Here is a 14065-nt window from a genome sequence, read left to right on the forward strand (position 1 = left end):
TCAAACCCTGAAGCACAAACTGCTCGTTTAAAGAATCAGAAAGGAGACATTTCTGTTTCAACACCATTGTCTCCCCAACAAGTTGGCCCCACACAGCCACTTGGTTATAGGGCTGCCTCAATTCCTTAACAACTTTTACTTTCTCTGAGACCTTCTCAAAGCTACCCACACTGGATCTTTTAAAAGGACAGTCAGTGGATCCATTCACAACAGACAATTTCTGGCTGCTAGGAACTGAAACTTCCTCGATTAAATCACTCTCACACCCTTCAGTTGCAGGGAACTGCTTTTTTTTGCTTCTCCAGCAATCGAAGATCTGCTAGCTTCTGTTCATGCTCAAATTGCAGTTGACTTGTCACCCTTTGCATTCTAATTTTTTCTGCCTCTTCTGCAGCCTCAGGTAAGGGCTGTACTCTTGCCCCCTGATCACTGGCTATTAACAGATTTCTCAGTTCTTGATTTGTAGCTTTCTTTCTAAAGCTTATCATCTTTTCTGAACACAAATTTTCCAGGGCTTTTTTGCCAAGTCCCTCATATGCTCTTTGCTCAGCCATTGCAGCAGCTCTTTAACCAACCAAACTCTCAATCCCAAAATTCAAATTTGGATAGCGTGGGGTTCTGACCCAAAGCTTAATTGACCTGGTTCTGTGGATCCAAGCACGACTACGCCACTGTGACAATGCGGTTCTGGCGGAAACCAACTGAGAGTGCCAACTCAGGACAAATTGCTCAGATAGGGCAGTTACAGCCCAAGGCTGGGGTTTTTCCACCTCTAAGGCAAACCAAACCAGCCAGACTAGGAGAACTTCGGTCTCACCCCACTGGCTAACCGCAAGTCTCACAAGCAATCTCCTTAGACACTCCAGTTTCCCAGTATTACCACCAGTGCCACTCGTTATGGGGACAAAGGGTTATGAAAACCAATACCCCAGTAAAAGAAAAAAGGTTCTTCTGATCCCAAAGGACCAAGCCCCAGACCCAGGTCAATATACAAGTCAGATCTTACCCACAAATCACGCTGCTGCCAATCCTTTAGAATCTAAAATCTAAAGGTTTATTCGTAAAAGGAAAAAGATAGAGATGAGAGTTAGGATTGGTTAAATGGAATTAATTACATACAGTAATGGCAAAGTTCTTGGTTCAGGCTTGCAGCAGCGATGGAATAAACTGCAGGTTCAAATCAAGTCTCTGGAATACATCCCCCGCTGGGATGGGTCCTCAGTCCTTTGTTCAGAGCTTCAGCTTGTAGCAAAGTTCCTCCAGAGGTATGAAGCAGGATTGAAGACAAGATGGAGATGAGGCATCAGCCTTATATAGTCTTTCCCAGGTGTAAGATCACCTTTTTGTTCTTACTGTGGAAAATTACAGCAAGATGGAGTCTGGAGTCACATGGGCCAGTCCCTGAATACTTTGCTGAGTTACAAGGCGTATCTGCCTTCTCTCAATGGGTCCATTGTATAGCTGATGGTCCTTAATGGGCCATCAAGCAGGCTAGGCAGAGCTAACACCAACTTGTCTGGGATGTCACCCAGAAGCACAGCATAAGTTTGCCATACAGACAGTATAGAGCCAATATTCATAACTTTAACTACAAAATTGATACACACATATAGACAGCATAATCATAACCAGTAAACCATATCCTTGTCCTAGACACCCCATTTGACCCCCTTTATACAAGATTTGCATGCCACCACAGGACCTTGGTTGCAACAATGATCTATACGGTCCCAGTTTATGTCAATAACGTCACACACCTACATTGGGGAGCATAGATCTTTGTCCCCCTTTAATGGCTGGGGACCTTATGAGAACAAGAGTCTACTACTGCTGCCAGTTAGGGGAGTTACTCCTAGATCCTGGGTTCAGTTTGTGGATGCCAGGAGGAGACTGGCTGTGGCAGCACGAAGAGTCAGCAGCAGAGTGTGGAAAAGCTGCGGTCTGTGCTCGTGGTTAAAGGGGCCTTTGGGGGGCTCTGAAAGCGCCGCAGCCTCAGGATGCCATGAGCACGGGCTGGCGATGTCCTGAGGGGAGCCGGGCTGAGGGTGAAGGGAGCGGGTTGCCCCCGGCTCTGGCCTATCGGGAAGGGACGGGGAGCAAACGTGGGCCGAGGCATAGGAGGTGATGAGTTTGCCTGAGTCAGCGGGGGGCTGTGACGCAGTGAGATGACCGGTGACTAATGTCGCAGTCAAAGGCCAGGCCACCACAGCCCCACCCAGTGGGGATGAGTCGGACAACTCTTCCCCTCAAAGCCGTGGGAGCAAGGGTCTGTGGGGCGCGGGAGCCATTGGCCACCCCAGAGGGGACGGAGCAGGCTGAGAATCTGAAATGCTCCTCCCTGGGGGGCCATGGGGGTTGGGAAGAGGCCCCCGTTCACGTGGGAGCTTCTTCTCACCCCCCTGTGGCTCCCACAGCACCCAACTAGACTCTCCACGCTATGCTTGGCCTTGTCCAGTCGCACACGTCCCAAGCGACGGCGTGCCCACCCATTGCCTTCCTTGCAACCCATCCTTTGGCGTCTTTCAGTCACAACTGGACGCCCTCTGAAAGATCTGCTCTAGCTCACCCACAAGCTATGGGCTGGGTGCAGGCGCCTCGCGGGAGCACCTCTGGCAGGAGGTCAGATTGGAGGGTCCCACTGGTCCCTTCTGGCCATGGCGTCTCTGAATGACCAGCTGGCATGTGGCTGGTGACCCGTCCCTGCAGTAGGTCGTTGCTGAGGATCTAAGATGCGAATGGCTCGCCCCTCGGGGTGGAGGCTGTTCTGCAGCATGGGAGATCCCTCCCAGCCGGGAATCATTGCCTGCTCTCCAGCCACTTCACCAGCCACCTGACAACACTCAACAAACAACAACCCAGCATGAGACGCGGCCTCGGGCGGCTTGATTTGGTCGGGGCGGGAGAGCGACGGGGTTAAAGGAAAGAGAAGTAGTTCTCAGTTAACTGTTGGCACATGTTAATGGCCAGCTGTCCACCATCAATGATCAGCCACTGGTTGTCAGCCGTGGGTTATCGGTTATCGCCCGGCCCTCGGGGAGTTCAGTGTCGCTCCCTGGTTTGTGGTTTCTCAGTTACGCTTTGTAATCACAGAATCACAGGACTGGAAGGGATCTCAGGAGGTCATCTATTCCTGTCCCCTCCACTTACAGCCGGACTAAGTATTATCTAGACCAGGGGTAGGCAACCTATGGCATGCATGCCAAAGGCGGCACTCGAGCTGATTTTCAGCGGCACTCACACTGCCCAGGTCCTGGCCACCGGTCCGGGGGGCTCTGCATTTTAATTTAATTCTAAATGAAGCTTCTTAAACATTTTAAAAACCTTATTTACTTTACATACAACAATAGTTTCGTTCTATATTATAGACTTATCGAAAGAGACCTTCTAAAAACATTAAAATGTATGACTGGCACGCGAAACCTTGTATTAAAGTGAGTAAATGAAGACTCGGCACACCCCTTCTGAAAGGTTGCCGACCCCTGATCTAGTCCATCCCTGACAGGTGTGTGTCTAACCTGCTCTTAAAAATCCCCAATGACGGAGATTCCACAACCTCCCTAGGTAATTTATTCCAGTGCTTAACCATCCTGACAGTCAGGAAGTATTTCCTAATGTCCAACCTGAACCACCCTTGCTGCAACTTAAGCCCACAGCTTTCTGAGTGGCTTGTGTGGCAGGGAACAGCTTGGGAGCAGGGGCGCGGAGCCTTTGGAGTGACCCGGTGTCACGTCTGTGACGAAGTGGGACTGTTCTTAATGTTTTCCTCAGTTTCCCCTATGCAGTTCTTAAGTATCTAGGTGGTGGGATGAGGGTGTATGGTTGCTGCAGAGCAAAGGGCCAGGGTACATAAATGCCCGACACTCTGTCTCCTAGCAACTGATGGCCTGGGCCCCTCCTCTGCAAAGGTGCCAACTGAAGGTGTTGGAGACAAAGGGATCAGGTGACCTCCTGGCCTGGGAAAGAGACAAAGCCCAGAGAAGGAGGGGCTGGGGGGTTGGAGTTTGGAGCTAGCTGGGGACTGGATGGGAGGGCAGACGGGGGTCTGCCTCGCTGGGTCCCAGAATGGACCCGGCCAAGGGGTCCCGTTCTCTGGACCTACAAGCTCTGTTTTAGACCGTGTTCCTGTCGTCTAATAAACCTCTGTGTTACTGGCTGGCCGAGAGTCACGTCTGACTGCGAAGTGGGGGTGCAGAACCCTTTGGCTTCCCCAGGCGTGTCCCCGGGCGATGCTCTGGAACTGCTCCCCACAAAGCCAGTCAGGACTCTGGGGAGCCTCCTCTCCCTCGGAGCAGACTGTCTTCAGGGCAAGAAGCTCACACGGCTTCACCTCCTGGGTCTCTCCTGGGAGCATTCAGCATATGCCCCTCCGTGCGCTTCCCACAGCGAGTCCGCCCCAGTGGGGTCCTGGGGAAGCCAGAGGGTTCTGCACCCCCACTTCGCAGTCAGACGTGACTCTCAGCCAGCCAGTAACACAGAGGTTTATTAGATGACAGGAACACGGTCTAAAACAGAGCTTGTAGGTACAGAGAACGGGACCCCTCAGCCGGGTCCATCCTGGGGCCCAGCGAGCCAGACAGCCCCGTCTGCCCTCACTTCCCGTCCCCAGCCAGCTCCAAACTGAAACCCCCTCCAGCTCCTCCTTTCTGGCCTTTGTCTCTTTCCCAGGCCAGGAGGTCACCTGATCTCTTTGTTCACCTTTAGCTATTCCCTTGCAGGGGGGGAAGGGCCCCAGCCATTTGTTGCTAGGATACAGAGTGTCGGCCATTTATGCACACTGGAGACTTAAGAAATGCATAGGGGAAACTGAGGCACCCACACAGTATTCAGAGGAACCATTAAGAACAGTCCCACCCAGCATCACTGGCGCTCACATGCAGTCAGCACGTCGCCCACAGGGCAGGAGTCTGTGTCCTTTCCCGTGCACCCCCCTGCTGGGAATCGCTCCCTTCCCGGGCCTGGCGGCCCAGACGACACAGTGCCCACCACATCCCTGCACTCCGAAAGGGGCCCGGGCAGGAGCCGGCTCGATTCACCATTGCACACTCACACCCCAGGGCTAATTTCACCGGCATCATTCAGTGAGGGAGCCAGCGGTAAGTGCAACGCCCCAGAACGTGCAGCACACACGAGCAATGCTCCAATGTTGGCATATCCAGCTGTGGGGATTGAACAGCCAGAGATGAGCCTGGGTTGTCTGCGCCGTCAGTGCTGCAGCGCAGACCTCTCCCACTTGAGCTGAAGGAGTAACTCCGGTAGCCAGCAGCAGCAGTAAGTTGTTATCCTCCAGTGCGCAGCCGCCAGTAGGGGGCGCAACATGCACTCTTGCCCAGGTAGGACACATGTATTTGCTCAATGAATCTGTTTGGAAACAGAGCCCCGGGTCTGTTGCATAAATCCTCCCTGAGCCAGAACATCTTTGGACGCGCAGGGGAATGTGCAGTGCAGAAGGTTTTGAAAATCGCATTTGCAGAAAAGCGCGGTTGCTCTATTTCCTGCTGGTAGTTTTTGGGGTGCCCTTTGCACGGGGCAAAAGTCCCCCGGGGGCAAAACGGTAGCCGGAGATCCAGGCCCCTCATCAACGCCCTTCGCCCTCTGCATCTGCCCCAAATGCAGCAAACTGCCCGGGCCAATTCCCATGGCCGGGATCCCCGGCCCCGGCCAGCTCTGTCTCGGGGCTCTGGGTACAGCCGGAGCCCCACGCTTTGGAAGCCATTGAACTAGCACGTGGGGGTAACGCTCCAGGGCCCCGGTCCCGGACCAGGAGAGAATTTTCTCAGGGGCTGGTCAGAGGTTTCCCGGGGAACTCGGCTCATCCTTAAACGCCCGCTCCCAGGGCCGGGGTGCGGGGTCTGGCTTTCGGCGGGCAGCTAACCCGGGCCGGGAAAGCGAGGAGCAGAGGGCCCCACGCGGCAGGGTAACGTCAGCCCGGGTTTAAGCGGGCGCGGCTCGGCTGCGGGCTCCCCCAGGCCTGCGCTGGGCGCTGCGGGAACTCGGGCGGGGTCAGGGGTGGCTGCAGGGCTCCCCCGCTTTCCCGGGCAATGGGGCTGGTCCCACAGGGACCCCTGGCTCGACTCACGTGTTTGCAGTTCCCCGGGTGCTGCAGGGCTTGGCCGAGCGGTGCCTCCGGGAACCAGGATGCCCCGCTCGCCCAGGGCTGGACTAAAGCGGCCCCTTGGCTCGGTTCCGGCACTTGGAGGCGATTGGAGGGGGGTGAAAGCGGGCATGACCCCCCCCCCCCAACACGTCTGAGTTCCCAAAGCCCGGCGGGGGCCCCCAGCTGCAGGGGAGCGATTACCCCCCCCCCCCCCGAGAGTGCGGCGGGAGCCTGGGGGGTCAGTTGCCTCTGTAGCCCCCCTCCCTCCCCTGCCCTGAACCCCACTGAAGAAGGACCAGGGCTGCCCAGGGAGGAGCCATGGGACGCGCTCTGCGCTGGCCGAAAAGTCCGCAGGGAGCTAAGGCCCCTCTAGGCTACACCGGCTCCTCCGTGGCCCCTCCGGGCTGGGGGATCCCGCGGAGCCCCCTCAGCGGGCGAGCCTGAGGGCGGCCTGGCTCCAGGAGAACTGGGCAGAGCTGCCCAGGTCCTACCGGTGACAGGTGAATTCCGCCCCGGCCCCTCCTGCAGCGTCTCCTGGGGCCCCTTCCCCGCCGACACAGGAACCGAGCCCTAAGCGGAGCCGGCTGCTGGCCGCCCCGTTTACACGGCAAACCCCGACCGGGCAGGGCCAGGAGCCGAGGGGGGTTCGCGTTCCCTGGGCCCCTCCTCTCCGACCCATCCCCAGGGGGCGGATCCGCCCGGCCCCTCCCCACCAAGTGAGGGACCCCCAGCGATCTCTGGGGCTACCCCCCCCCCCGGCACGGAGCCATTGTCGGGGGGCGATAAGCGCCCATGCCGCCGGCACTGGGGACGCCAGAGGGCCAGAGACCAGGGGCTGGAGCCGGGAGTTCGCTGAGCCCGGCTCGGGGGGGCTGCTGGCTGCTCTGGGCTTTCGCGGCAGGGTCCCGAGGGAGGAGTAGAGGCTGGAGCTAGCCAGGGGCGCGCGGGGGGTAACCGGGGTAGGGCGGCAGGGCGGTTTGCACGTGTTATGGCCCGGCCCGCCCTGGACCCCGCACCCCTGCGGAGGAGCCGGCGGCAGAGCCCGGAGGGCCGCGGGGCAGGAGCCGGGGAAAGGTCCCGCCAGGTCCAGAGCGACTTGGCCTGAACGCCGCGTCCCTGGCAGGCCGGCTCGCTGGGGCAGGAACAGGGCCGGGTGGTCCCAGCCAGCTCCCGACCCCGGTGCAGCAACGTGCAAACCGCCGGCCTCGCACCCGCGGCTGCGCTGGGTGTGCAAAGCCCAGGGCTACCGGCACGCGGGGAATAAGGGACCAGGAGCCCTGCTGCTCCCCCCGCCCATCACAGCCCCCCCGCGGGCCGGAGCCCCCTCCGCCAGCCCTGCTGCTCCCCCCGCCCATCACAGCCCCCGCGCGGGCCGGAGCCCCCTCCGCCCCCCCTGCTGCTCCCCCCGGCTGCACCTTTCCACCGCGGCCAGGGGGCTCCGGGGCGCAGACTTTAGGGGTGTGAGTAAGGTACAAGGCCAACACACGGACACGCAACCACAGCCCTCACACGCTAGGGGCCTACGTGATTTACACACACCTCCCACACGCCATCTCCATCAGCACAGCCATAGGCCTAGGGGATTTACACACCCACACCTCTCACCCGCCATCTTCATCAGCACAGCCACACGCCCAGGGGATTTACACACACACACACCTCTCCCTCCATTCACATACCCTCACTTCCATGCACTCACACATCTGCACACTCACACGGGCAGGCCCCGCCCTCTCAAATCCAGGCACACCCCAGTCATGCTCCCAGACCACATCCATGGACACACCTTCACAACCATGCTCTCAGGCCCACACCCCTCATCCAGCTACAACCATGCACACCCCCACAGCCACGCACACTCACACATCCACCGTGATATCCCCACGCACATCCATGCACACCCCCTATATACCAATGCACACCCACCCATCCCCATAAACACATACCACATCCATGCACTCAGCCAGCCAGCCACACATGCATATCCACATATACCTAGGCACACACATCCGTGCACACCCATACACACACATCCATACCCCTATATCCATGCACGCTGTCACATCCACATGCATGCATACACACCTCTATCCACACCCCCACGCGCGCACACACACACATATCCATGCAAAGCCCTCTATATCATGCACACACACCTCCATCCACACCCTTATGTATCCACGCACACACACACCCCTATATATCCATGCACACACCAGAGACCCATGCACACACACCTCCATGCACACCCCTACGTATCCATGCGCGCACGCACACACACACATCCATGCACACCCCTATACATCCATGCACACCCCAGAGATCCATGCACCAACACCTCCATCCCCGCCCCGCCCGCACGCCCCCTCCCCGGCAGGCCGTGTGTGGCACGCTCCCTCCTCGCCCCGCCTGCCCCGCTGCCGCTGCCACCCTCTGCCCCCGTCCTTCCCCTGCGGGCTCCTGCCCAGACGTGTCGGGACTCGGGCTCCGGGCGCTGAGGAACGCAGCGCGATCCCAGGCAGAGCAGCCGTCGCAGCCCCGGTGCGAGCCGGGCCGGGACCCTGCCCGCTGCGCTCTTCGCCAGAAGACGGTTCCAGGCGGCTGCGGGGCGCAGGGAGGCGCTGAGCCGGAGGCAGCTGGAGAAAGCGGCGGGGAGGGGGAGCAGCTGGGGCTCCACGTGCGCCTACAAGATCCAGGGGAGCTTGTCCCCCCCCCCCAGGAGAGACACACACACCCCCGCACGCGCCCCGCCCCAGGCACCGGAGCGCCCCGCCCGGGGCGCACAGGACAGGCAGCTCTGAGCAAAGCGAGGCCGAGTGGCAAAGAGAGAAGCCAAGGGGGGGGTGGGTAGGGGGGCAGCCTGCCCCCTCGTTCTGCCTCTGCCAGCCCCCTGCAGCTAGGCCCCCCTCCCCCGGCTGGAGGCTTGGCTGGGGGGCGGAGGGGCAGGACCTGTCCACATGGAGCCTGGAATGAGAGCAGCTCTTCCCCCCGCAAACAGCCGGCGGCTCCTCGGAACTTTGATGTCCTTGTAGAGGGGGGAGCCGCCCTGCCTGGTCCATGTAGTTGGGGTTGTGCTGGGGGGTGGGGGGCTGGGGGCTGCCCGCGGCGAGGATGGCCCCGTCCTGCTGGGACTGTCAACCCACCAATCCAGGCGGGGGATCCCTGAGGTCCTGAGGAGCGGAGGGAAGTGCGAGAAGCAGCGAGAAGAGACAAGAACCAGCAGCAGCCGGGGAAACCACCACGGGAAACCCAACGCCCCCCCTCCCCCCGCAAACCCGAGCCCGGCGCGGCTGCCAAGCCCCCCACCGAGCCAGCGGGACACAAGATGGGTCTGGCCCTGCTGCCCGGGTTCTGCTCCCTGCTTCTCCTCGGCCTCTGGCTGCGAAGGTAAGAGACCCCTCCCCCCCCCCGCCGCGCTCGGGCTCCGCTCCCACTTCCTAAACTCGCCTGGTTTTAGCCGTGGTGGGGCCCCCAGGACCCAGGCTTGTGTCCTGGCCAATGGTCCCTCGCCAGCTGCCCCGTGCTCCCGGGAGCTGAGTCGCGCAGCCACCCACGGGCCCCAGGAGAGGCGATGTCACTTCGGAGCCCTTTGGGAATCGCAGCGCGCTCTGCCTCTCCGGAACGCGACGTTGAACCGGATTGTCAATGTTCTGTGACGGATTCGGGAGGATTATTTCCCCCGTGTGCTAACCACCCCCCTCCCGTCCCCTCCCGATAATCCGCTTCCCTTCCTAGAGATCTCCTCCGCCGTGTGGAAATTCTCCCCGGAGGGGAATTTGCTTTTCCTCGCAAGTGCCATGGAAGCCGCCTCTGCTCGGCCTTGCTTTCTGGGTCAGGCGCCGATTGGCGGAGCAGCCGGGCGAAGCCTGACTCCGGCTCGCCTCCCGCGGCGAAAACCGGGAGCAGCGTCCCTCGAGTGGCCCCGTGTGGCACCCCGGCTACGCGAGGTCAGACCCCAGCCTCGGCCGGGCGCACCCGGACCGCAGAGCAACCCCTGCAAGGGGGAATTGTCCGTCTGCTCGGGCAGGGCTCGCCGCGACTCCTGGCCCGCTCCGAATCGGGTACTCTCCTGCTGGAGCATGTGGAGAAAAGAAGTTCAGAACCAGCTGTCCCGCCACCCCCCCCCCAGCTCCACTCCCACACGACCAGGCCGGGCTGTCTAATGGGCTGCGCTGCCCACCTGCCAATGGCTCACAATTCAGGGCTAAGGAGCGAGTTTTGTCTAGACAGAGGCCCAGGACTCTTGGGTTCTTTCCCCAGCTCCCTCATTGCCTTGCTGGCTGAGGTGGGCCAAGTTGTGTCCCGGGGTCGGTTCTAGGGTCCCGTGATGGGGGGGGGTATTTGGGGGATTTCGCTGCCCCTATTTAAAAAACAAGGAGTCGAGGGGCTAGTTCGAGCCCTGGACAATCTGGGCTTCACACGTAGCCGCCGGTCCATGTGGCTGCCAGGCCGGTGTATCGCTGGGTTAATTCACACGAAGGTTCGCATGTCGGGACAGTCCCCTGGGAGTTTGTTTGCCTTTCCCGGGCTGCACAAAGGGAGGTTTTACCCACCTGTGCCGGGGGAGGCGCAGGGCGCTCCCCGACCAGCCCCCGTGCAGGGCGGGGTTCGGGAAACGCCGCCGGAGCCTGGCGCTGGGCCCTCCAGCTGGAAGCGCAGCCGGGGGTGTCCTTACTCCAGGCAGCTCGGGGTCTGTCCGGGCAGGGAGCGCTGCACCCCCCCCGGAGGGCGACGGGGCGCCCCTGTGGCCACCCGAGCTGGGATGCCGGGGCGCTCCCGAAGGGCGGGGCCAGGAGAACCGAGCTCTTTTGGTCGGTAGGTCCCTTTCATCCCAAATCCGAGGAAAACAGGGGCTGGGGGTGGGGAGCCGGCTTGTGCCCCACATCCAGTACCCGGGGGACCCCGACGTTTCCCCCTTCGCTGGCCATGACCCCCCCCCCTGCATCACAGGCCACTCCAGCCGTCTTCCTTCGATCTCCCCGGCTCCCCCACCAGCTGCCAAACTTCCGGGCGGCGGGCAGGGAAGGGTTAACCCCCCCCTCCCAGCTCGCTCCAGCTACTGGTTCTGGGCTGCCCCCCCGTTCGCACAGAATGTGTTGACGCTGGAACGTGTATTAATTAAAACAGCCGCAGCCTGTGACCCGCGGGCCTTTCACCGTGAAATCGTGTTTAAACCCACTTAGTCCGGGGGGGCGGGGGCGATGCGGCAGCGCCGGGGGATCAGAGAAGAAGATGACAGCGGCCGCACATGATTTCCAGCCGCCCTGGCACGCCCCCCCCCATTGGATTGGGGTGGGGGTTGGCGGGAGAGGATGGAGCGAAGGAAGAGGGGCAGGAGAGCAGAGCAAACCACCCGCAAGACAGAGACGTGTGGGGCTGAACGTCTCTTGGCTTGGGACATGCACAGCGGGACTGATCCTGATCTGACAGGCGGGGGCAAACCAGGAGTGACTCCGAATCGGGGTCAGGACTTGGGGAGTTCCCTGCACCGGGTGTTAAGGTTGCGCCCGCTCCCCTAGCGACTTCGGATTGGCGCCGGAGCGAGCTGAGCTCCGAGCCTGGCCCCGCGGCACTGAAAGGGAGAACGGGTTTAGTCCCCTGGGTGTAAAACGGCGTCCAGGCTGACAGACCTGATGGGAGCCCCTCGATGAGTTCCAGCCAGGGCAGATTTCAGAGTCGCAGCCCTGTTAGTCTGTATCCGCAAGAAGAACCAAAGTCCTTGGGGCACCTTAGAGACTAACACAGTTATTTGAGCATAAGCTTTCCTGGGCTACAGCCCACTTCATGCGATGCATAGACTGGAACACGCAGAAAGAGATTTATACATACAGAGAACATGAAAAGTGGGAGTCGCCCCCGACCAACTGTAAGAGGCCAATCAATTGAGATGAGCTATCATCAGCAGGAGAGAAAAACACCTTTGAAGTGATAATCCAGGTGACCCATAGAAGGTGTGCGGAGATGTTAACATATTTTAACATGAGGAAATAGATTCAATGAGTGTAGTGACCCAACCATTCCCAGTCTCTGTTCAAACCTAAGCTAATTGTATCTAATTTGCATATTAATTCAAGTTCAGCAGTCTCTCTTTGGAGTCAGACCGAGCCCAGCGCCTCCCCAAGCGAGTCCCGTCACCTGGCTGGCGTCCAGCCCTGGCTGCGGGGGGCTCGGCCTTCGAAGGCGCCGGCGCTGTGGGGCTCTTCTCTGGCTTTGACGAATCCCAAAGAAAGGCCCGAGTCAAGCGGCAGAGCGGGTGCAGAGGGACCCCCCGAAGAAGGAGCGAAGAGGCCTGTTCCAGGCCTGACTTGGACAGACCCCGGGAGCTGGGCCCAGACGAGGAGCTTGGGAGCTGGGCCCTGGTATGAAGGGGCGAACCTGTGCTGTCCCCACCAGGCTTTCTGATGATGCCCCTCCAGGACCAGGACCCTGCCGCTGGGTGACCTCAGCCCCTCCCCCCCCCCCCCACGTGCTTTCAGGCCTCCACTGGCTCCTCAGATTCAACGAGGCCGGGACAGGGAGGGTGGCCTGGCCCCTGGTGCCAGCAACAGGCCCGGGCCCACTGGGGTGGCCCTAGCACAGCCGACCTGGGAGCCCCACGCTGAACATGGACACAGCCTGGGAGCACGGCGCGGAACGTGACCTAAGAGGGACAAGCCGGCCCGGGCCAGGCCCGAGACTTCCCAGCGGGTGCCAGAGAGAGGGGCGGAGAGTCGCCTGGCAGAGCCCAGCTTGACTTTCAGATCCCTGGCAAGAGGGTCTCGGGCACAGATGCCGCCGCGGAGTGGAACATGAGGTTCTGCCGGTGGGGAGAGAGACAGGAGGTGAAGGGCCGGGCTCCATGGTCACCTTTCCTGAAGCTAGCACAGAACAGCGTTACCTGGCTGGGCTGCAACATGGGCACCTGTCCCCACGCCCCGCACCGGCGTCCCACAGCCCAGGACTCGGTCCCTGTCTTCTAGGTGCTCCAGGGGTCCGGGCTGGAGACCCGGGCAGAGCTCTGCTCCTCAGGCCCCACGGGGAATTCTGCGATCGAGGGAAAACTCGTCCAGGCAGGGGACAGAGCATGCTTAGGGCTGGACGCTGACTGAGGGAGGGAGGACCATCCCAAACCTCCCAGCCCCTGCTCCCCGTGCCAGGGGCATTTCTCTGACCGACCTCCGCTGACAGAGATACAGAGCACCGGAGATGTTAGATAACTCAGTCCTGCCCCGGACGCACAGCTCCCCATCTGGGAGAGGGTGAGAGAGAGCGAACCCCCTGGCACAGATGGCAGTCCTGTTGTTTAATGCACACTGGCAAGTGCCCAGATACCAGGGTGATAGGGGTGGGACACGAACCTGGATAGACCAGCAATAGATTTTCAACATGGCAGCAGGGCTGATGCTGAGCTCTGCATGCTCGGTCCACGCCCATCCCACAGGAGACACAGGGACTCAGGGAGTCTGATCTCAGTGACAGCTGCAAATCTGGGGGGACAGCACTGCAGGGGGTGAGCCCCATCACTGACTGGCCCTCGGCTTGGTTAATGAGCCAAAAGCTTAGGTGGTCACCCAAACCGGGCCTGGGTCTCTGGGGCTGCTGTCCATGCGTCCCCACATGTCCTCCCACCATCCATCCTTCCACCCATCCTCATACACCTCCTCTACCTATCTAATCTCTCATACCCTCCACTTTATCTCTACACACGCCCTCTGTCTAGCCATCCACCCATTCATCCCCAGACACCCTCTCTGTTGTCTGTCTCCATATACACCCCTAGAATCATAGAAGATCAGGGTTAGAAGAGACCTCAGGAGGTAACTAGTCCAACCCCCTGCTCAAAGCAGGACCAATTCCCAACTAAATCATCCCAGCCAGGGCTTTGTCAAGCCGGGCCTTAAACACCTCTAGGGAAGGAGATTCCACCACCTCCCTAGGTAACCCATTCCAGTGCTTCACCACCCTCCTAGTGAAATAGTGTTTCCTAATATC

General features: G+C 60.1%; 1 protein-coding gene across 1 annotated transcript in view; it reads left to right on the plus strand.

Moving 5' to 3' along the window:
• The first annotated feature begins 8558 nt into the window (after positions 1–8558).
• The window catches only part of WNT10A (Wnt family member 10A), a 49699-nt gene continuing 44192 nt past the window's right edge, over positions 8559–14065 (plus strand). The window contains exon 1 of the mRNA XM_054043275.1: positions 8559–9481. Within this exon, the coding sequence (XP_053899250.1) occupies positions 9420–9481 (62 nt within the window). The 5' untranslated portion in view covers positions 8559–9419. The remainder of the gene's footprint in view (positions 9482–14065) is intronic.

This window comes from Malaclemys terrapin, chromosome 11 (genome assembly GCF_027887155.1).
Source record: "Malaclemys terrapin pileata isolate rMalTer1 chromosome 11, rMalTer1.hap1, whole genome shotgun sequence".
Classification (NCBI taxonomy): domain Eukaryota; kingdom Metazoa; phylum Chordata; order Testudines; family Emydidae; genus Malaclemys; species Malaclemys terrapin.